At 56.9% G+C, this 22,902-nt stretch overlaps 1 protein-coding gene across 6 annotated transcripts in view; it reads right to left on the bottom strand.

Annotated features, from left to right (window-relative positions):
* Positions 1-22,902, bottom strand: part of ZMIZ1 (zinc finger MIZ-type containing 1) — a 151,051-nt gene that overhangs the window by 13,931 nt on the left and 114,218 nt on the right. For 5 of the 6 annotated variants that reach the window (XM_025284815.2, XM_045165585.1, XM_045165588.1 and 2 more), the window contains 10 exons: positions 12,046-12,160; positions 10,814-11,031; positions 9,813-10,011; positions 8,581-8,871; positions 5,727-5,909; positions 4,693-4,770; positions 3,828-4,002; positions 3,192-3,333; positions 1,475-1,685; positions 244-349 (listed from right to left, as the gene is read on the bottom strand). In XM_025284815.2, the coding sequence (XP_025140600.1) occupies positions 244-349; positions 1,475-1,685; positions 3,192-3,333; positions 3,828-4,002; positions 4,693-4,770; positions 5,727-5,909; positions 8,581-8,871; positions 9,813-10,011; positions 10,814-11,031; positions 12,046-12,160 (1,718 nt within the window). The remainder of the gene's footprint in view (positions 1-243; positions 350-1,474; positions 1,686-3,191; positions 3,334-3,827; positions 4,003-4,692; positions 4,771-5,726; positions 5,910-8,580; positions 8,872-9,812; positions 10,012-10,813; positions 11,032-12,045; positions 12,161-22,902) is intronic. The other variant, XM_025284816.2, reaches the window with a different exon arrangement.

Raw genomic sequence — 22,902 nt, 5'->3', positions numbered from 1 at the left:
TCACCTCCAGGGAGCCTGTCTGGACTACCTACACCATGGTATCTTGGTTTAATCTGCCTCATCTCCTGTGATAACAGTACCGTATACTCATCCGATTGTCCCCACAGCCCCAGAGGAGAGGCACTGGAGGGGAAGGGGGAGGGGCTGGTGCCAGGGGACCCTCAGGGCCCAGTGGTGTCAGGCTCGAGGGACAGTGCATGCGGAGAGACTGGGGTCTGGTTCCAGCCCTGAGCCCCCACTCACTTTTCGTGATACAATGCTCTGCAGGCAGGAGTCGCTTCTTGAGCAGGCCTTGCAGCACGGAGCGCACAGAGGGCCGGTGGACCAGCTGCAGCACAAAGAGGTGGGACTGCCAAGAAAAAGCGGAGACTCGGACCCTGCCATGTGGCTCCCATGCCCACTCACTGTGCGCCAGAGGCTAAACACAGCAAAGGGCCCCACATCCACAGTGATGCCCTGCTAGGAGAGGGTCCCTGGGACCTGGGAGAGCCCTAAAGGACCAGGATGTGTCTTGGGACCTGTGATCTGGGGACCCAGAGAGGGGTCACTCCCCAGGGACAGTGGGTCTCCACCAAAGCTGACTCTGATGCTCAAATAGCACCCCCCGCCCCTCGCCCCTACCAAAGGAAGTCACAGGACACAAGGCATCAGGATTGGAGCCAAACACTTCCTACCCTTGCACCCTGCTGTTCCCCATCATGCCTACTCCACCCTTCCCGCCAGAGGATGTTGTCTTCACTCCTCCAGGAAGCCTTCCAGAACTGCCCACTCCAACAAGCCCCCACAAGCTCCTCACTCTGACAGCATCCCTAGTCCTGTGACCCCTATCTCTGGGTGGTCTTGAAGCCCCAACCCTCATGAGGGCTGGATCAGAGCTCTTTCTCCTCCAGGGGAGGCCAGCAGGCAGGGGCAGGTAAACTGCAAATTCCCAAGCAAGCCCTGAGTACCAGACCCTGATGCTGGGGGAGAGGAGCATGGCTCAGACGTCGTCCCAGATCAGTGAGTCACAGGACAGGAGACACACACACACACACACACACACACACAGAGTTCTGAGCTAGCACTCCTGGGTGATCAAGGGAGGGTGTTAACTCCAGACTTGGTAGAGTTGGGTCTGGGGGAAAAGATGATTAGAATATAAAAATTTCTTGCAAATGAGGCATGAATGGAGCCTAGCTTTGAGGGAGACACAGAACTTCCCCAGTGGAAGAAGGTGGTGGGCATGGGGGCAGGTGGTGTCCAAGAGCTCCGGGAGGAAGTGGTGCAAGGCTGTAGTGCAAGAGGGGAGAAGGCCAGAGCACGATGGCCTGAATTTCATCCCACAGTCCCGGGGGGGTGGGGGGCGAGGACAATGGCACATTTCTGGGGTACTTCTAAAGGATCACTCTGGGAGCTGTGGGGAGGAGGACCCCAGGCCATGGCTGACCCCACGGGGCGCTGAGGGTCCCCCACACCCCACCCCCGGCACACTCACGCAGCAGCAGGCGGTGACGGTGATCTGGATGGTGTTGCGGCCTGGCTGGCACACGTGCTTGAGATGCAACGGCTTGTGGGATGTCTTGTTGTCCCCGCGCTCGATGGTGAGGGGCGTGGCGTTCACGCTGACCTGCACCGAGGCCGGCCAGTTGGTGTTCATCTGCCGGTCCTCATGGTGGTAGCACTTGAACTGCAGCTCCAGGTCAGACCTGGGGGTGGGGCTGAGGCTCAGGGCGGCTCTGCTAGGGGGCTGCCCGGGGCTTCCAGGATGCCTGGCGGGGCCATACACCTCGGCCTCATCACAGCCCCCGTCAAGTCGCCCAGGACTCCGTCTTCAGCCATAAAGTCTCCCCCGACCGCCTCCTCTCTCCTCTCTCACCCTGGACATTCCCACTGCCCAGGCCCCCCAACCCCATCAAAATGTATTCCAACAATCCCAGTTCCCCCAGGACTCCCACACACTGTTTAACCATAGCCCCACGGCTCTGGCCACTGTCTCCCAGCCCCCTGCACGTAAGGACAGAGACAGAAAGGACACCAACTCAACGAGACCAGCTGGAAGACTGATTATGTCCTAGGCTCCTGTGGAAGAAGCATCCCAGGCCAGGGCCATGTCTGGTTCAGTCCCCCCATTCCTCTCCATGGTGGGCCCCAAGGACACGGCCCTGAAAGAATCCCCACAAACCCAGCAGGGACCACACATGCGTGAAAGGTGAGCAGGGGCAGTAGCCAGGGCACAGGAGGTCTCGGGTGAGGCTATACACGGGTAAGGAGGGGTGGGTGAGCAAGGCCCCTGCACGGGTGTCTCTCCTGCCTGAGTGTGCTCCCACACCCTTACGCTCACCCTGGCTGTCTCAGGCCTGCTCTGCAGCCTGATCAGCCTGATCAAGGCAATGGGCCAGCTGCGTGTGCACAGCTGTGTGTACACAGGTGTGTGTGTACAGGCAGCCACTCAGCTCAGACACATCTCATGCCCTCAAGGTGCTCAGCGGGCAGCTGAGTTCTGGCAGAGAAGGGATACCAATGGGTTCTGGTGTCTAAGAGGTCCGAGCCCAACTCCCAGTTCTGCTTCTTGCTACCTGTGAGGACTCACCCAAGCTAACCACTTCTCTGGCCTCAGTTTCCTCACTGTCAATGGGGCAAGCAATGCCCGCTCATAAGATCAAAGGAGATCAGGTATAGGAGGCTCAGAACACAGAGCCTGGGCTAGCAGGGGGCCTCTAGACCTGACACTCCAGTGCTGGATGTTTGAGCAGCAGCCCCATCCAGTGGCCAGCTGCTTGCCTGGTTCAGGAAGGACCCAGCCCTGCTCCTGCACCTGTCTATATTCCTGGCTCTGGCCACATGAGCCACGGTCAGGGGCCAGCTTAGAGTCCCTGCTGGAATATCCTCCTTCTCAGCCTTTAGGTCTCAGCTAGCCACCGTTTCCACTGGGAATTTGTCCTTGAGCACTTGCTCAGGACCGGGGTGAGTGACAGCTGATCCCTACACTCGGGCCCCTACGCCAAGGCAGCTTTGTCTGTCTCCTAGGCACCTGCAGGTTTCCCATGACATCCCCAAGGCCTTGCACACAGCAGGGCCCAGTCAGTGATGCTGAACAGGTGACGGTGTCAAACAGATGCTGTTACCACCTCTCCCAGGCAAGGCCAGGGCCCAGATGTCAGCCTCAAGGCCGCCTCCACCTGGCGTGGGCTGTGCCGCACGCTTACACTCACCTCCACATCAGCGTCTGATGGACCGTGGGCCGCAGGTGAAAGACGTGGTTGCTGACGGCCAGGTTGTGCTCCAGGCGGAAGGGCTCCAGCACCACGCCGTCCCGCACGGGGAACGTGAGCCGCAGCTCGTCATTGTGGTTGGCTGCACAGGGGAGGAGCCGGTGAGCCGCATCGCCCTGGCCGCCGTGGCACATGACACGTGCCCTTGGCTGCATGCCCTGCGTGTGTGTGTGTGAACAGGGCCACAGCAGCCGGGCTGTGTGGTTAAGGGCACACCAGACAGCTCCTGGCATCTTCCGGTTCACTGGACCCCATCCTGAGCATCCCTGCATCCCAAGTCCCATGTATCCTGTTCTTGTCCCCACCTGCTGTCTGCCCTGGAAGCCCTGAAGACTTCTCCCAGTCCTTTTGCACAGCTGAGAGCCACTTTGCCTCCCAGCCTCCCACTGCTCAGGCAGGGGGGAAGGAGGTCTGCTCTCACACCCTCCACTCTCCACACGCCCAGTCCACACAGGCCAGCAGCCAGACTTCCAAGTCCCCTGACTCCTGGTGTACTCTGAGGGAAGGGGAGGTCGGGGCATGGGGAGGTGTCTGGACAGAGGAAGGAAGGACGTGAAGGAGAGGGCGGGCGCTCACCTGGGGGCGGCGGCAGAGCGCTCATATTTGGCTTTATGTCAGGCGGGAAGGGTGGCTTAACGTCTTGGCTGGGCGACAGGTATGGGGGGATGCTGCTTCCGGGGGTCATGGGGGGTGTGGGGTTCCCTGGAACAGGTGAGTGGGGGTAGTTTGCCACAGGAACTGGCCTGGGAGGCTGGAAGGAAAGAGAGACCACATATAGGTTACGGGTTTAAGAAATAAGGAAGGAGGGGCCGTGCCTCTGGACACAGACCCCGCCCAACCTAGCATCCCAGGGCTGCGGCCCTTGCTCCCCCAAGGGGAGAGACACCCCCCCGCCCCGCAGGGAAACCCCTTCCTCCACTCTGGGCGCACTCAGGCCCCTGCCCCCATAGGAAGACAGGTGGGTCTGGGAAGGGTATCACCACCCTTCACTTGGGTCATGACATCGAAAGACTGTAGGGTCCCCAGCCCATTTGACCAGTGAGGACAAAGGCTCAGGGTGATGGAGGACTTGCCTAATATCGTCTGGGGAGAAGAAGAAAGCTAGAAACAGCTCCAGGTCTCCTGCTGCCCACAGCATTTTTGTAGGCCACGTCCTTCATCCCTCTCCCACCACAGTGGGGTCCCCAGATGGAGTCAGGCGCGAAGCATCTCCAGGAGCCCCTTCCCTTAGTCTCTTAGTCCCCACATCGCTTTTTTCCAGGGCTGGCCAGGTCCACACTCATTCCCATCCCACCCATCTGAACTGTGGATTCTCCAAGCATCTCTGTGGCTTGGAGCAGATGGGCCTACTAACATCCAGAAAGACTGGGGCAGAAACAGTGAGGCCCCTCTAACACAGTGCATGTGGGTTATAATTCCCGAGACGGAGGCTGAAACGTACCCTATTGACGTTCCCTTGGCTGTAGTTGCTGTAGCTGCTTCCAGAGAAGGTGTTATTTTGTCCATTAAACTGCTCTGGCTGGTAAAGCAAGATAAACAAAGCCATGAATGGAAGGCAGAAAATCTACCAGAAACCCTCTCTCCCTCCTGAAATGAAAATCTTCCAGAAGGACAGCGGATGGTGAAGAGGCCCACCCAGTGCTGGGGTGGGGGGCAGGGTGGGGGCAGAGCAGCTCACTGCTGTGGTCAATGTTTGGCCTCTCTCTACCCATTGCTACCAATTTAGAGAGTTTATAGAAATAGCAACACCTAATGTGCTGAAGTTGGGGTAAAAATAGTAAGCCCGCGTAAGCCAAGTGGTGGGTGGTCATGTAAGATGGCATGATTCATGAGCAAATAGGTGTAAATTATTTCCAGAGTCTTCCTCGCTCCTGAGAATGTACTTTACAGTAATCCCAAAGAAGGAAAGAGTTACATGCATGAAAATATTATAGTACTATTTCAAAAGTGAAACCACAGAAAAAACCCCACACGCCCAACAGAAAGGATAAAATGCTGTATGGTTCTCAGTAGAATGTTAGGCAGCCATTAAAACTGACAACGACTGGGACTATAGCGATAAGTAACACACAGTGTCAAGTGACAGAAACAGGTTCAAAATTACAACCGTAATAAGAACCATATAACATTGTTGGTGCCCATGTGCATAGAATAATCAAACGTAAATACATTTGAGCGGGTGCTTTTTCTTAAAAAAAAAATATATTTCCTTCACTGTTATTATCTTACATGCACTATAAATAGTAAAAGAAGAAGGAAAACCATCGTCTGAGCCCCGTGAGAACAGGAACCAAGAAAAGCCAGTCTGTCATTTTGGTCACCACATGCATAGCTCGGAGCATACGAGGTCACATCCAGAAATCTCCGCCTGCCCCCTGGTGACCTCAGGGGGTGCCCAGGGCCAGGATGATGCAGGCGGCGGAAGGGAGCTGAGCTGGTGAGGAGGGAAGGGGCCCGTGGGGCAGTGGGACTCACCTTATAATACTGCCCCATGTTGACCGTGGGGGGCGGGTACTGCCCAGTGCTCGGCTGGCTGGGCATCCGCTGCCCGGGGTAGTTGGGAGACGTGAGCGGCCGCGGGGGGTTGGGGGTAGGGTACTGGCCTGGCTGGGTGGGGAACTGGCTGTTTGGTCCATATTGCTGGTTTCCATAGTTAGGCTGTGGTGGCAGAGAAAGGAGCAGGGAAAGTTCATCAGTGTCTGGAAGCCAAGCTGCCCACCGATGCTGGGACTGCCTCCTCTCCTCTCCTCTGCCCCTGATGGCTGCCACCCACAAAACATCCACCCCGCCTGCAAAGAGGAACAGCTCAACCAGATGATGCCTGGGGCCCCTTTCTGCTCTGACATGCAGGGACGTAACAGCTGGCCTGTCTTCTCAAGGGCCACCTCCCCTAGAAGCTGTCTTTCTGGAAGCCCCACGGCCCTGGGTACTTCCAGAGCCTCTTGTTCACACCATCAGTAGGGCACTTGATTCTGAAGCCCCCTTTGGGTTTCTCCTGGTGCTTGGTTTGTGACAGACAACAGGAGGCAGATCTGCAAAGGTGAGTCCCTGAATCTGGGAGGCTCTGTCCCCCTACCCCACACTGAGTAGAACACACTGATGTTGAGTTCTGGGTCATCCATGCAGAGGTTGGGAGAACCAGGCTGGTGAAGGGACAAGACAACCCCTCGTGGGGAAGGCAACCGTTCCTGGGAGGGGCAGGATCACTGTCCTGGGAGAGCCACTCCCCACCCTCCAGTTGCCTCCTCATTCGTAAGATCAGGTGACCCTGGGGCACCCCACATCATTCTATCCTGCAGAGTTGGTGCTGCTTCCCTGTCTGTTGAAACTCCTTGTCTATCTGCTGTCTCTCTTGCCCTCTCGGCTCAGAGGTGCAGGAGATGGCTATGTCCCAGTGTCTGGCAGCGAATAGGCCAGCAATTAATACTTGCTCAATACATGAAAGAAGGGCAGAGAGTAAGCGGCGGAGGAGAGCCAGCTTTGTATCAGCAGTAAAGAACTCGGTGCAGCTCTCATTACTGCCATGCAGCAGCTGCTCTGTGTTATGGTGGGATTTCTGTCACATCACTGCAGGACAGGAACTGGAAGCTGAGACCGTCCACCAGCAGAGTCCTGTGCGGGACCAGGGGACTGCCCCCAGCCCCTGCCCCAGGGTTCCAACAGCCTGAGAGGTTCTATGAGAGTGTACATACTTAGAGATTCCCAGACAGGCTAAAGCTGTGTAGGCTGTGGCCCCTGGTGTCACAGCCCAGTGTCAGAAACTCTGTAGCTGGGTAGCATCAGCAGTTCACAGGAGATGACTTAGTAAAGATAGAGAGCCTTTGGTGTGCCCTGCTGTGGCAGGCAAGAGGTGGGGAGCCAACAATGTACAGGAGCAGGGCTGACACCAGGCTGATGCTGGGAATTCTGCTGCCTCTTCTGGGGTCACCTCCTTGGGTGCCCTCAGTCCCGAGGCTGGACCTACAGATGCACTCCCAGCCCAGCCAGTGGGGACGCTGGGCTTCTGAGCACAGAGGGGGCTGAGAAGGCCCTGAACTCATATGGGGACTGCATGGGAGTGAGGTGCACAGGTCAAGGGCCCCTCCCATCCCTAAGGATAGCCAGGCCCTCAGGAAGAAGGAGCTGCCTTCCTTCTCCGGCTTCTCCCTGAGCTGGGGCCACCCTGGAGGAGGTCTGGGCTTGACCTTGTTTGACCCTGACCTCTCCTGTCTTGGACCCAGGGCACCTCCTTCAGTGGCCAAGCCATCTTCTAGCCCAAGGGAGCGGTGGATGCCGAGGGGAAGCACACAGACCTTCGATGAACTCGAGGTCTTTGGGCTCTAACCGCACAGTAAGCCCAAGCAGGAGGCACAGTTCTGAGAGGGGGAGGAGCCAACCTGAGGAGGTGTGCAAGCAGACACTGGGAGATGCTTGGGATGGGCTCTATCCAGGTGAGGAATCAAGGTGGGCCTCCCGAGAAGCATCTCTGTGTCTTCTGCAGGTGAACTAAACCTTTACCTAGGTACCCACATAGGCCACTCACTGCCAACCTATTTTCTGAGTGCTCTCTGAAGGCCCTGTGATGCCCGCTCCAGGAAGTTCTTCTTCAGACCTCACACTGAGTTCGAAACACCCCATCGTGCATCATTCCTTTGTGGCTTCCAGCTTAGACCTCATCCTTCTGGCTGAAGTTCTGGCTCCTGGAGGACAGGAGGTGTGGGTTTGCTTCCCTTGGTCTTCCCCAGTCCTGTGGCTGAGCGGGCCGGATAGCCTGATAGGCAGCCTCGCCCCTGGCAGAGCCCCAGGAACATGCTGCCTGCCTTCCAGTCACTTCTCTGAGGTGCAGGGCCTTCAGATCACCACAGGGCTTTGTCTCCTCTCTCTCTCGGGTGAGATGCCCTCACGTGGGTGTGAGGAATGTGGACCCAAGATCTTAGTTCCTTAGCCTAAGTCGCCCAGCTAGTGTCTGCACTAAGACAGAAGAGAGTCCTAAGGGCGCTCACTGCTTGCTAAGTGCCTGCTCATGCCAGCCCCAGGGCCAGGAGCTGCAGGTACATCCCCTCATTCAAGACTTCCAGGCAGCCCCATGACATGGGCTGGATGGTCATGAAAGAAATAAATGGAGATTCCAGGAGAAGACGTGGCTTGCTCAAGGTCTTCTCGACGGGACATGCCAGTGCTGACCTTGACCTCAGACGCACCCGGCTCCTAACACTCTGCCTTTTGGTTCAGGCTTCCTGAGGGTCAGTCCACGCCCTTTGCAAGATACTGCCCACAGCACCCGTGTCTTCAAGTCGCAGGTCCTCCCCGCTACCCACCCTGCCCGCCGTCTGCCTGCTGTCAAACTCACCTCTCCAGGGTATGGCCTCTTTATGCTCTGAATGGGAAGGGACTGGGGCCGGGGGCCTGGGTACGTCTGCTGGGGCATCCGCTGCCCGTGTGTGCCAAAGGGGTTGATGCCAGGTGGCCGGGGCTGGTTCATGCCCATGGGAGGGCCGCTCATCCCCGAGGGTGTCATGCCAGCCGCCATGCTTGCGGGGTTCATGCTGCCCCCCATGGAGGCAGGCCCCCGAGGCCCGGGCTGGTTCATGAATTGGCTGTTATACGCCTGGGTGGGACCCATCTGGAAAGAGGAACAGACCTTCAACGGGAGAAGAAGAAAAAAAAAAAGAATAAAATGCCACATGCATTGAAAGTGCAGGGAAGGAGGGGTGGGGGAAGTGGGGGCTCAGGACTGGAGCTGGGGCTCTTTCCTGTGTGGCTGCAGCTGGAGACCAGGCTCCAAAGGACCACCGGCCGCCTGGGCTCACGGCTGCCCTCTGCAGGCCGCACAGGGAAGATGCAGCCCGAGGGGGGTTAAAGGGTGGGGCGCAGTCACTCCAATGCACAGGCGGCATTTCCAGGGAGGCAGGCAGGGAACGGGGAAGGGGGTGCCGGGGTGGGGAGGGGCATGGGAGGATGGAGGTGGATGAGGATGGAGGCAAGAGCCCCTTTCCTGGAAGCTCTGGCCCCGCACTTGTTTCTCAGCCAATAGATACACACCCTCTATCCATCAAGTCTGAGGTGGACTCAGCTCTGCCTATCTCTGCCCACCTGCCCTGCTGTCCTCAAACTTAAATCCCCAACCTCCACACCCGTCCTGCATTTCTGCGAGGGCTCCCCGTCTCCTCACACCCCATCCCATCCTTCTGAAGGTCAGAGCTGGGACCTGGGCAAAATCCACAAACGGGACAACGAGCGGAGCCCCGGTCTTCAGAGGACATCAGGGCACAGATGCATCGAGGCTGCTTTAGACACAGCCTGCTCTTGGGTGAAGTGGGGGCCAGACTGCAATATGGAGCATCTTTCCCCGTACAGAGACATACAGGTAACACGCGAAACCAACCCAAGCTCCCAAACACCCCCACCACACTCATTCACACTGACACACCCACACCTCAACACATAACCCCTCCCTGTGCTTCTAGGAAAACTTAAATGCGCCCTGACACCATCCGCTCCTCCCAGCACACAGACACGGACAGCCCGACTCCGATCCCCGGGGCCGTCTGCTGAGTGGACCAGGACTAGTGTGGCCCTTACCGGTCCGTACTGGTTTATATCCTTATTCTGTGTTTCTTGCAAGGCTGCCACGGTGGCCGTGGCCGTGGCCGTGGCCGTGGCCGCGGCTGCCGCCACTGCGGCTGCTGCAGCGGCAGCTGCCGGCTGAGTGAAGTCAGCGGGTGGCCTGGTGTGTGGAGGGACACCCATGCCTGCAGGGGCATTTGGACCCCCAGGGTAACTGTGAGGGAGAAAAGAAGGGTGAGTTAGATGTTGCCTGAGCCTAAAGATGAACCCACGACTAGCCTTGGGTGGTGAGAGAGAGGTCGGGCATTCCAGGCCCTCCTGCCCACAGCTCATGGAGCAGGGAGGTCTAGACTCACAGCCCAGCGGGGCCAGGGGCCTCCTGTGGGTTGTCAGTCCCTCAGCCACTTGGCAACCACCAAGCTGCTGTCTGCCTGGAGCCCCCTCTAGGTCCTAGTGGGTGCTGGCTCCTACACCCTAGGTCATGGCACTCTCGGCCACCACAGTGAGCCCATTTCCTGGAGGAGGACACCGAGTCTCAGAGAACCTGAGCCACTGGCCGATGGCCCCCAGCAGGTGTGGCAGGATGGGGATGCAGCTATGTTTCACCAGGAGGCCCCACTGCACCTGAAAGGGCTGCAGTCAGCCCTGGGGACCTGGGAGGGGCGAGTCCACAGGGCAGTCCTGGACAGGGCAGGATGGACAGTGAGGGGAGGAATAGGGCGCCTCTGCCCCACCCCACGTCCCTGGAGTGCCTTCCTGGGGTTCCTTGCCGTCTCCCTCCCTTACTCCTGAGCCGCGGGACTCCAGTCCCTGCACACTTCCGCCTCCACAAGCAGCATGGCAAAGCGGACCCTCCTGCACCCCAGCTCTCTTGGTGTCTCCCAACTTGTAAAGGTGAGACGCAGAGCAGCGTCATCGGGAGGAATGAGAAGGTTGTCCTTCAACCCCAAGGGCTGACGGCCCTCAGAACGCCACCCAGCTGCGCCTCATGGGACCTGCAGGCCGGCCCTGCTCACCTGGCCCCGAAGCCCCCGCTGCCGGGGTAGTTGGGCCGGCCGTACATGCTCTGCTGGATGTAGGGCTGAGTGGGGCCGGCCTTGGCCGAGAACTGCTGCTGCTGCCCAGCAAACTGTGGGGAGTTGAGGCCGGGGTTGCTGGTGGTCATGCCCGACGCCATGGGGTTGCCGCCTGGATTCATGGGGTTGTTGGCATTGGCCATAGGGTTCCCAAGGACCTGTGGGCAGAGAGAGCGGACGTCACCCACGTGGGTACCCCAAGCGGTGTAGGGAGGGAACAGGAGAAATGGCAGGGGGTGGGGGAAGCATCAAAACACAGGGAGGACAACAGAGAAAGAGGAGGAGGAGGAAAAGGGCAGGGGGCTTTTCAATTTCCTCTGGGCATGAACTGCTGGCACAGTACACAGTATTAGAAGCGGGTAACCCAGCCCAGAAGCGGGCTTTGTAGATAAGAACGTCAGCCCAGCGTGGAACAAGGTGAGGCTGTCCTGCACATGCTGCAGGTGGGAAAGGCCTGGACTTCCCAGTCTTCCCGTCCTACAAAGCAGCCTGGATGCCCAAGGGTCAGGCCCCACGGAAGCCCTGCACTGCTGCTCTGTGAGGGCCAGGGGAAGCCCAACCTTCTAGCTCTGGAGGGTGGCAGGGCCCTGGCCGAGGGGCTCCCTGTGGCCCAAGACTGCAGATAAAGGGCGCTGGTTCTCTATAGGGTGGCAAGTGGCCCTAAGCCATTCACGTGGCCAGGCGGCGGGAAGGAAGCCGTGGAGGAAAGAGGAAGGAACAAAAGCGGGAGGCACGGCAGATGAGGGATGTGGGGTGGAGTCTGTCACAAGTTTTAGGCTCAATCTTTCGCTGAAATCTAACCCAGGCCATCTAGGGTCAAAGACTCCAGGTGTTGGGACCCTAAGGTCAATAACCTCCAGGAAGTTCTCCTGTTAATCCAATCTAAGTAAATGTGAGCCAGGAAAGAACCCTTTGCTCTCTGTCGGGTGAAAGCCATTGCCCCAGCAAGGCCCTAGAGCTGGGGCAGTGCGCAGGGCCAGGTGCCATCCTCCGGGGGCAGGTGTGGGCCCATCCTGGGCAGAGGCGTGTCCACAGCTGGGTGTGCCCTGACAGCCAGTCTTTCCAGCAGGGGAAGAGCCTGGGAGAGCCAGCAGGGCTAGCATGGCAAGGTGACCATGATGGATGGTCCCGCCTGGAAGGGGCTGTGGCTGGGGGGGATGACAGGCTCTTACCTGGCTCTGGGATGTGTTGGTCACTCCCCAAACCGTGGTGACCACGGAGAGGGAGCCGGGAGGCTGGTTGGTGTTCTGCTGCCAAGGGACAGAGTCATAGGGGAATGACCCATCACTGCAGAGAGAGACAGAGGAGGGGCCTCAGGGGTGTTGCAGACACAGGCTCAGAGGGAGGCAGGCCCCATCACCCCACCATGCTCTGTGGCTCCTGGCCACTCTCCATTCTGGACCCCCTGAGCCTGGCACGGTGGCCTGTTGTGTAACAGTGACCAGCTCTCCCGGCATCACTGCGGAGGTACCACCCCCTGGCTGGCTGTCTCCTGTGAGACCAAGTCCACAGGTTATGCTATGGAAGAAGGGACCTGCAGCTCAGTTTAAGCCTTGCCTTCGACCACAAGCTGCTCTAAGAAGTTCTCCAGAAAAAGCCCTGGTTCCTTGGCACCAACTTCCCCTCAAAACTACCCATCCCTTCTCAGAAAGGGCTTCCCTGGTGGCTCAGATGATAAAGAATCTGCCTGCAACGCAGGAGACCCAGGTTTGATCCCTGGGTCAGGAAGATTCTCTAGGGGAGGAAATGGCAACCCACTCCAGTATTTTTGCCTGGGAAATCCCATGGACAGAGGAGCCTGGCAGGCTACAATCCATGGGGTCGCAAAGAGTCGGACATGACTGAGCAGCTAACTTGCACTTCTCAGAAAAGGTCAGCAGGGTCCCGGTCTGAGTCTTGGCTCTTCCCTCCTCCTAAGCCCTCATGGTGAGTTGGCCGCCCTGCTCAGCTGACTTGCCTTTGGAAGGAGGGTCCTCAAGTCGCTTTTTCTTCCCAGATGACAGGTACTGGCCTCCCTGCTGTGCTTCCTCCCTTGCTCCCACCCAAACTCTCATGCACGTCCCACCAAACTAATCTCCCTCTGACACCTGAGACACAATCAAAGACCTTCAGTGGTTCCAGTGTTCACAAAGTCCCCACTCACACTGCAGAACAGTTTACCCCACTGACTAATCCCACCGTACCCTGCTTGCCACCTTGGCTCTCACTTCTCCAGGAGCCGACCCCCACCCCAGCCACTCCCCCACCTCCCCAGTCTCCTCTCTAGTACCAGCAGTACCCACCTTGTTCAATGACATCTCCCCAGGAGGCCCCAGTCATCAGAAGCAAGACCCCATGCCCGGCCCATCACATCAGCAGTGCTCAGTAATAGCTTTCTATTAGTTGCCATGGCACAGATGGAGAGTGAGGTCCAGCAGACCCCAGGGAGGGGAGCCGGGGCACAAGCTAGAGAAGGAGCCGGCGAGGTAACAGCACAGAGGACCCACCAGGGTCCAAGTCCCCGGGAGTGCTGGGCTGGGGCAGCCTGTCCCCTGCAGCCTGTCCTTCGCTGACTTTTCTAGCGCCTCTCAGAGGGAGAAAATCCCAGAAGCAGCCCCAGAAAGAGAAGAAGCACCGAGCACCCACGTCTGTGCTACCACCTCTGCCCACGGCATTCCGACCAGGCTGAGGTCGGCAAGGCAGCAGGGGAAGCGGGCTCTGGAGGAGCGTGGCTTGCTAGGAAAGCACCTCACGCCTCTGACTTGCACCTTCACCACAGGAAGTCAGCAGAAGACCAACGCGCTCACTCACGCCTGGAGACACCTGAACCCCAGCAGAGCAGCCAGCTTAGGCCCTGGAGGTCAGACGTCCAGGAAAAGGCGCAGGCCTGCAGGACAGAGGGGCAGGGGGCCCCGGGTTTGAGGAAGTGGGGGGTCTGAGCCTCGTGTACTGCTCCTTGCCGGGCAGGGCCCTTGGTCACGTTGGTCAAGTCAGGTCAGACTGAAGGGAGGTGTCACTGACTGCCCATGCTTGCTCCTCCCTTGCCCCTGGCTTCCTTCCTGTCTCTGTTCAGAAGTCACCTCACTGGAATTGCTGCCCTGACCTCCTGGGGAACAGCAACTCCGCCCCTGTTCCCTTTTCCTCTCACTCTCGCCTGTTTTTTTTGGTACCCTGGGTACAAGTCCTGCCCCTCCCTGGCTCGGGGACCCAGTGCGAACTTCCAAGGCTGCCTGTACTCAGTCTCCTCATCTGTTAAATGGGCGTAAGAACACCTACCCCCACTCCCATTCTATTCGGTCTTCAAACTGCAGGTCATGACACATGAAGTGTGGTGTGACATTGAACCAGCATGAGGGGGAAAACGGAGGGAATAAAATAGGAAGCTATCCAGTGTGAGCACAGAGTAAGGAGGAATATCACCCTTCGAACTGACTTCCTGGTGTTACACATGAGCACACACGCACCCTGCATCATGGGGTAAATCTGCGCATTGCTGAGAGTCTCAGGTGTGCGTGCTAACTTGCTTCTGTCATGTCTGACTCTGCGACCCTGGGGGCCACAGTCCTCCAGGCTCCTCTGTCCATGGGATTCTCCAGACAAGATTACTAGAGTGGGTTGCCATGCCCTCCTCCAGGGAATCTTTCTGACCCAGGGATCGAAGTCAGCCTCTTATGTCTCCTGCATTAGCAGGCGGGTTCTTTACCCCTAGCACCACTTGGGAGCCCGCTGGTCTCAGGCAGGTAAGTCCAAACACAGGCCTCCGTGGCCTAAGTCTGATGATGTGGCTCTAAGAGGAGACTGCAAACAAAAAGTCTTTCTTAACTGGAAAGTGACACTGAGTGACTTCAGCATTACTCATGATTTCTGGGAGGAAAACAGTGGGCCTAGAACTGGGGGGTGAGGAGCTCTCCTCAGGGAACCAGTCCGTCTGCCTGCCTTCTCCCTCTGCAGCCCAGATGTGATGTGGGTCAGTGGAAAGGAAGTGAGGCCCAGATGCACAGGCCAAAGGTGACTGACAGCTCACACTCTCTACACCTGGGGGTGCTGCTGGGGGGCCTGGGGCCTGGGCAGGATGGAGAAGCACAGGAGAACAAACAGAGCCTGCTCCTCGGCACAGCTGGGCTGGAAGCAGCCCTGCCCTCCCAGGAGGTCGCTGGGGACCCCAGAGTAGCACCCAGTCCCAGGGCTGCCGTTCCAGTCTCACAGGGAGGCCACACAGGCTACAGTTTTAAACAACAAAGGAGACCCCTGGACACCCTCCCTCCTGTGGAGCCCTTGCCCTATATGCACCTGGACTAAACCCTGGACTAAACTAAACGGAGCAGAGCCCAGGCCGAAGTCCGTCCTCTCTCCCTAGAATTCCTGCCCCACAAACTCCCACCAGCCCTCCAGGCTGAATCTGCTTGTGGCCGAGGTTCTTACCCGGCAGTCAGGAAGCAGGGCCCCTGGGAGCTCCCCACGAGCCACAAGCTGCTGCCTCACCACCTCAGGCGGGGAGGCCCCGGCTCAGCGGGATACAGGCCTGTGAACAAGCTCCCAACTGCCCTGCAGCTTGTGGGTGGGCCTTGTGGGCGGAGACCGGCTCCTTCCTGTTTTGTCCCTTCCACCCCAGGCTTAGTGAGAAGCAAACTTAACCCAGGTTCCCAAAGTGGGCATCCCACCGTCTGGCTGGAGGGTTCACCCCAGAGCCCAGATGCAGACTCAGTGTGTGTGGGGGACATGTATGTGTGTGTGCACACAGAGCGGCCCCGCTGGCATGTGCGTGCGTGGAGGAGGAGACGGGCACCCGCATGCAGGGGTGGTCTCGGGGACTTGCTCGCCCCCACTCGCACCTGCTGCAGAAGCAGAAGTGGCAGGCGCACCGACAGGGCTGTGACTCATCTCCTGGGGAGACGGCGCCCGCTGGCGCGGGGGAGCTGCTCGCCCCCACAGGCCCATGGTGGCAGTCAGCCCTGCCGACGCCTCTGCCCAGACTCAGACACTGCCATCGGGGGAGGGGAGGAGGCCCGCTTGGCTCCCGGGGCCCCAGCATGAAGGACAAGCCAGGCTCCTGGGTCCAACCAGGGTGGGAGGGGCTCAGGTAATGAAGAGGAGGTCAAGGGGTCTGGGGGTGCCCTGAGGCTGTGTCCCTCCTCCACAAGCACTATTTCACCAGCATGCGTGCTCAGCCCGGGTCGGAGGTCCCTGGCATTTCAGGGCCACCCACGAGAGCCACTGCTCTCCTCCTGCTGGGATCTGAGAACCTGCTCTGAATAGTCCTGCCCAGCTCTGCACACCTCCAATCCGGCATGGCCTGGTCTCAGGCCACAAGCCACAGTCCTGACCAGCCAAACCTGCCCCACCTGCAGAGGCACCAACGCCACAACCCCTAGCAACCTCAGCAGCGTTCTACCTGCCAAGCAACTCCCGACCCAGGGCAGCCACTCCCCTACCCCTGGGCCTCCAGATGTAGGCCTGGGATGCTCCATCCTTACCTTGAAACATGTCACTCACCTTTAGTCTCTTCCTCCAAAGTCCGCCTCTAGCAGGAAGCCCTCGCCACATCCACTGACCTGAGCTCCACTTGCTCCTCATATTCTTGGGGCCCGAGTACCTCCCTGTCCTTTTCCTTCTGCCCCAGGAGCCCTGAGTTCTCTGGCTACCTGCACCTGGCATGGTGTCTTCACACACCTGCAGGGCTCAGGAAGCCTCTACTAACCAAAATGCCAAAGAGAAACACCACCCCTCTGTGCCAGCCCCCAGAGCGATGTCTGAGGATGAATGAATGCATTCTCTCATTCAGCCCGATTGCTGACCACCTACAGTGCGCTTGTGACCCCATGGGCACTGCCACTCAGGAAGGGAGAGACCCTACCCTCCAGGGAGGGGGACAGAGGAAAGCTAATGAAGTGGCTACCCTCTCACGATGCCTCCATGTCCACTGAGGCCACCCCTCACCACGCCCAGGGATAAGAATAGCCCCTCTCTCAGAGGCAGTCATGAGGATTTAGTGAGCTCACATGGGTAAGGCAAGGCCCAGCACACCTCCTGCAGCCTGAAACCACTGGCTGCTAGTATCGTTATTATGATTCACTGAGAGGCTTTTACATGCAAGGAACTGTGTGAAGGGACTTTCACCCAAGAACTCATGTGATCCCTTGAAGTGGGCTCAGCAGATGCCTCTCATAGGATCTGAGGCTCCCAGTCTCACAGGGCCAATTGAGGGCAAGGCGGACAGTGGGTCTGGCCAATGCTAAAGGAAATCAACCCTGAATATTCATTGGAAAGACTGATGCTGAAGCTTCCATACTTTGGCTACCTGATGCAAAGAACTGACTCATTGGAAAAGACCCTGATGCTGGGAAAGATTGAAGGCAGGAGGAAAAGGGGACGACAGAGGATGAGATGGTTGGATGGCAACACTGACTCGATGGATGTGAGATTGAGCAAACTCTGGGAGATAGTGAAGGACAGGGAAGCCTGGGGTGCTTCAGTCCATTGGTGGCAAAGAGTCGGATCCGATTTAACAGCTGAACACCAACAGGGGGCTCAGAGTCCGGTAAGGTGGCACTTCCCTTTACAAAGATGGCAATGATGCAAGCAAGCACACATTACCAAGGCCATCCAGAAGTCCATGAGAACTCCAAGAAGGGGCAGAGCTTCCCAAAAATTCCTGGGGAAGTTCTCTTTCAGAAGCCACCCAGTGAGGGCATACAGGGGACATAAAGTTATGCTTCAAAGACTGGCTGCAGACGAAACCCAAACAGTGTCCCAGGAAAAAACACTTCAATACATCACATCACTAGCTTTGGCCTGGACTGAGTGTATTGGCAGATATTCAAGGGCTCTGACTAAACTTTTTTTAGCTAATGTTCAAATGGCAGAGGGAGGCCTCTCAGCCCAGTGGTTAACTATCTAGGCTCTGAGCTTAAGATTCTTGGAGGTCAAACCTTGACTATGATTGATCACTGATGATTCCTGTGACCTGAGAAATATTACTTAAGTCAGCCTCAATGTTCTCATCTGTAAAGTGGGACTAATACTCTCTTAGGATGAAACACGCAAATACAGGTAACGTTTAGCCCCGTGCCTCGCAGTCAGTTGCTGCTCAGCGGTACCTAGACCTTTCTCTCCATTTCTCCAGCTCAAATGGGATCAAAGTACTCGTATGTATTTGATGATACAATGATGGCACTTGGAAGTTTTGCAAATAGGCTATCAATGGGAGGGGGTGTTATTATCATTCCTGCCTGCTGAACCTGTGTTCCAAGCCTCCAAGGCCTTCCTCAGGGTGCCTCTGCCTTTCTCGATCTAGCAAACCCCTATCTATACTTTGAAGCCCAGCCTGGATATTCCCTTCTGTGACTCTCCAATGCAGAACACCAACGGCATTTTCCTCTATTCCTTTAGCACTTTTTTTTTATTTTACAAGGAGCTCTTCACACTGCAATCATAGCAGACAGTTTATCTGTTTGTTTGCCAGCCCCATGGGCACTGACCAATGTTTGCTAAATTTGAGAAAATGAGAAAAGAGGGAGCTATGACTGTCAGTTCTTGGGCACCTCCTGTGAAAGTATCTATACAGACATTCAAGGAGGGAAGAAGAAGGGAGGGCTGAGTTATTTCTTCCCTTGCACTTCTAACAGCCACTTTATTTGGGGGAAATAACAAATTCCTATTAAGGGTATTGTCAGACCCTAATTAATTTCCCTGATCTGGCTATATCGGTCCCATCTCTGCGCAAGGCTGTAGCGTTACCACTAATGAAACACCAAGCCAGTGAGGAGCTGAAGCTCCCACCCTCTTTAATTTAGGGGGACCATTAACAGCGCTTTCCATCATCACAATTACTGGGGACCGCTTCCTTCCCTCCCTGCGGTGAAACTCGGAGAGGAACTTGTGCAGCTAACTGCGTATTAGAGGGTTTTAAATTTTTTCCAGAGGAAGGAGGAAAGGAAAAGATCCTTGCATCTTGGCAATCTGGAACTGATGGAGCAGGATTTATAGATCCTCCAACCTCCCTTTCATTGCTTCTTTTTTCCTGGGGGTAAGAGGGGGATCTATAACAAACTGAGCTTTCGGTGTGGCTGTGCAAAAAAAGAGCTAAAAATGAAAGTGGTGAAGGCGGTGTGATGGTACCAAGGAAAGACAAGCACCGGGGGTCAGCTTTACTAGATCCCTTCTTTGTTAGCTGGCCGTGAATGAGGACATTTGAGTCTGGTGGCACCCGGCTGAGGGTTCAGAGAATAATGACTAGTCCGTGGAGTGACCTATGCCCAGGCATGGTGACAAGTGTGTTGTTAAGTCCTGTGCAGCGGTTGTTCCATTTTTACACATGAGGAAACTGAGGCAGAGGGAGAGGTTACAGAACAGCCCAAAGTGACCCACCTAGGAGACAGCAGGGCTGAAACTAGAGGCCCAGCAGCTTGGCTCCAGGGCGTGTATGCCACCTGTTGCACAGACAGCAGCCCTGGGCCTGCCCAGGGCCCAAGGGGAGCCCCAAGGCTCCTCTCAGGAAACCCCTCCGGGAGCTGCAAACCCCTCACCTGGAAAAGGAAGGGTGGCACCCCTTGGTCTTGGAGGCTTCCCCAGCTCTGGTGGACTTTGATTGTAATCACATTAAGAGTGTAAACAAGATTTATTAGGCTTTCAATCACCTTCACAACACTGATTTGCATAAGGACAAGGTGTTAATCACAATGGCTTTTTGAGTCACTCATTAAAATTCTGGAAGAAGGCAGAAATCTTTGTAGGCATCAAGTCTGGGTCACCGCAGGGACTATTAAGGGATCCTGCTGCCTGGCCCCCCAGGCCTGAGGCCCCAGCTGCCCTGGACTGACTTTTCCCGGGTCCCTTCTATGCAGCAGTCTGTGGGCGTCTGGAAAGTGGAAGGACAGCCGGTCGACAGCTCAGCAGTCAGGACCAGACAGGGACGAACCCATAGTGCTCCACAAACCACTGAGCTCCAGCCAGACATGTGGGTACCCAGGGTTCCTCCCAACTGCCGACATGCTCAGAAGCTGGTTCCAGAGGTCGGAGGCACAGGCTCCGACTCACAGAGTGAAGCTGCAGTGCCGACCTCCATGGCTGTAATGGGTGTGACCGTGATCCCTGAACTACAGATACACAACAGGCACAGCCTCCCCACCCAACAGCCTGGGACTTCGAGCATCTTGGCTCTCTCACCCTTTCCTGTTTGCTTGTCCTCAGAGAATTCAGACAAGGATCCTGAGTCTTGGAACAGCCACACACCTCCAAGTACCGAATCATGAACACGCAGGGTCCCTAAGCTCACCCCCACCCAAAGTTTCCTTAATGAAAGGCAGAAAGGAGCTTCCTCCCTCTAAGTCACCTGACACAGCTGTGGAGGAGGGCAGGCATAGAGTTTCCTACTGTGAGAGTACCTGACTTTCTCTTCCACTTCCTTTCCTTCTCGTTTGGGAAATTTCAGGAGGGACTTAGAAGGTGAGGCACCCCAGTGGAGTTTCTCTAAAAATGAGAGACTCACCACCTGGAGGAAATTCACGAAGTTATAGGCAGAGAGCAGCCACTCTCCAGTCACGGGCCACAGCGTGCCCTCAGAACAGCTCCGGCCTGAAGGGACATGGGTTGGACCTTGTTCAACAGATGACACTTCTTTCTGGTCTCAACTGCCCCACTATAAATTGGGAAATGGGGCGAGGTGTGGATCAGGATCAGGTTAATGACTAGAAACCATGTCACTGGTCTTGAATGGCCAGCGGGGAGGTGGGTGAAGGGCAGAGCGCTGTGTGTGGTTCACTGCCCTGCTCCTTCCTGGCTGTGCATTCTTGGGGAAGTCGCTGTCCCACTCTGGGGTTTTCCTCCCAGTTCTGCCACTGGAGTGAAGGATATTGCCCAGAACGCCCATTGCCTTCCTGTGCTGCTATTCATCAACACTTTGCAAGTCTACCCGCAGGCAGAGCTCTTCCTTCTCTCAGAGGCCACTGCTTTGCCCTCTCTAGCACCCCATGGGCATGCACAAGAGGCTGAAGCGGGGGTGGTAGCAGAGCACTGGGTGCCAGACAGTGGCTCTTCAGTCACAGCATTTCTTTAAAAAGCCAGTTCGAATTCTGGAATGCCATCCAAGTCCTTCAAGGTCAAGGTCCACCTCCTCTGGGCAGCCTCTTGACTGTGTCAGCCTGGCCACCTTCCTCCTGCTGCTGCTGCTGCTAAGTCGCTTCAGTCGTGTCCGACTCTGTGCGACCCCAGAGAAGGCAGCCCACCAGGCTCCCCCGTCCCTGGGATTCTCCAGGCAAGAACACTGGAGTGGGTTGCCATTTCCTTCTCCAATGCATGAAAGTGAAAAGTGCAAGTGAAGTCGCTCAGTCGTGTACAACTCTTTGCGACCCCATGGACTGCAGCCTACCAGGCTCCTCCACCCATGGGATTTTCCAAGCAAGAATACTGGAGTGGGGTGCCATTGCCTTCTCCACCTTCCTCCTAGAGAACCCCAAAGCCAACCTGTCACCAAACCCTAGCTTTGCCTTGATCTGCCAGCTCTCAATTTTGCCTCACCAAGTCTTTCTTCCCCAACCAGCACGAGTCAGCTCCTGGAGCAGAGACCCCCTTCATCTATCTGTTTAACCCCAGGACCAGGCAGTCTCATGCTTTCGGCTCAACTCAGCAAAGACCTGGCCAAGGGCTGGCTGTGGTCATGGCCAGGCAGGTCTGTGGCAGGTCTCCAGAGGAGCGGGCCTGCCATCAGCAGCAGCAGCTTTACTGAAATGGCTCAGAGGAGGGGTGGCTGAGAAGGATGTGAGATGTGGGATGATGAGACGCAGGATGATTCTGGCAGGACAGGGAGTTAAGGAACCAGAAGGTAACAAGGGTAAATGCAAAGGGTGTGGCTTGGATCGCACCGCCTGTGCTCAGTGGCTGGTAGCATTCAGCCGGAGAAGACCCGTGGCTTCTAGCCAGGCTAGGGTCAAGCGGGCGAAGGTGGATGAAGGAGGGTTTGGCCTCAAGAGTGGTGGGTCTCAACCACAGGTGGTATCTCTGTCCTTTAGACATGTGAGGGTCCTGTAGCAATGCCTGGGGTGGGGGGGTCACTATAGGAACTGAGTGGGCAGGAACCAAGACATGATACGCCCCACCAAGTTCTGCACAATTAAAAACTACCCTGGCCCAAAAAGCCAATAGTTTCCCACCCCCAGAAACACCCACAGAAGGGGGCTGCTCTAAGCGTCTGAGCTGTCAGACCGAGGGTGCGATGAGGCAGTGACCCTGAGAAGGGGTGGGGGGCTAGGTGGTGAAAAGCTCTTTGCAGTGAGGCAGGGAACCAACCCCCACCCTGTCTGAGTAGGCGCTGGACCCGAGGAGCTCTAAGCACCCCTTCTGGCCCCAAGAATCAATTGCCTCTAATTCGATTTATGAGCATGGCCGGTACCCGACTTCCCGGCAGCTCCTTTATGGTGTGACCCAGGTCTCCTGCAGCACACTCTGGGCTGCAGGTGCCGCGGTCAGGCCGGGTAATGAGTGTGGAGCGCCGACTGCAAATGCCCCTCCCTGTGGTCAGCAGGGACTTGCACCGGGAGAGCAGACCGCACAGCAGGCCCTGCTGTTCCAGGGTCAGCCTGCAGAGCGCTCCGAGAGAACAGCCCTGCTCAGCGAGGGACCTGCGAGATAATTAACTAGGACACTGGCCAGTCCTAACCAAGTGCTCCCTCTGGGGTTGGTGGAGGGCAGACTGGCCAGTTCCTCAGTGCCTGCTGCCTCTGGCAGGCCCAGGATCACCTGTGATGCTGGGTTTCTGTGGCCCTGCCCCTGTGTTGAAGGCCCAGCCTCCCTTGACTCCTGCCTGGGTGGCCTGGGCCGTGACCCTCAGCCCAGTGACCTTCCTGAATCCCTTCCAGCCCTGCCTATGATTCTGCTCAGGAAAGAGGGAAGGCTCTGCATTTAGGGATGCTAACTTTGTACCGAAAGTCTAGAACCTAAAGGAGAGACAGCTCTCCACCAAAGGGATCAAGCAGTCAGGCCGGATAAGATGGCACTTTCAACTTCTGTTTTGATGGGGGACAAATAGCACTCACCCATGAGGATTTAAAATATGA

Source organism: Bubalus bubalis, chromosome 4, assembly GCF_019923935.1.
Source record: "Bubalus bubalis isolate 160015118507 breed Murrah chromosome 4, NDDB_SH_1, whole genome shotgun sequence".
Taxonomy (NCBI): Eukaryota; Metazoa; Chordata; class Mammalia; order Artiodactyla; family Bovidae; genus Bubalus; species Bubalus bubalis.
The sequence above is the reverse complement of the archived record's forward strand: the minus strand, read 5'-3'. Positions and strand labels throughout refer to the sequence as shown.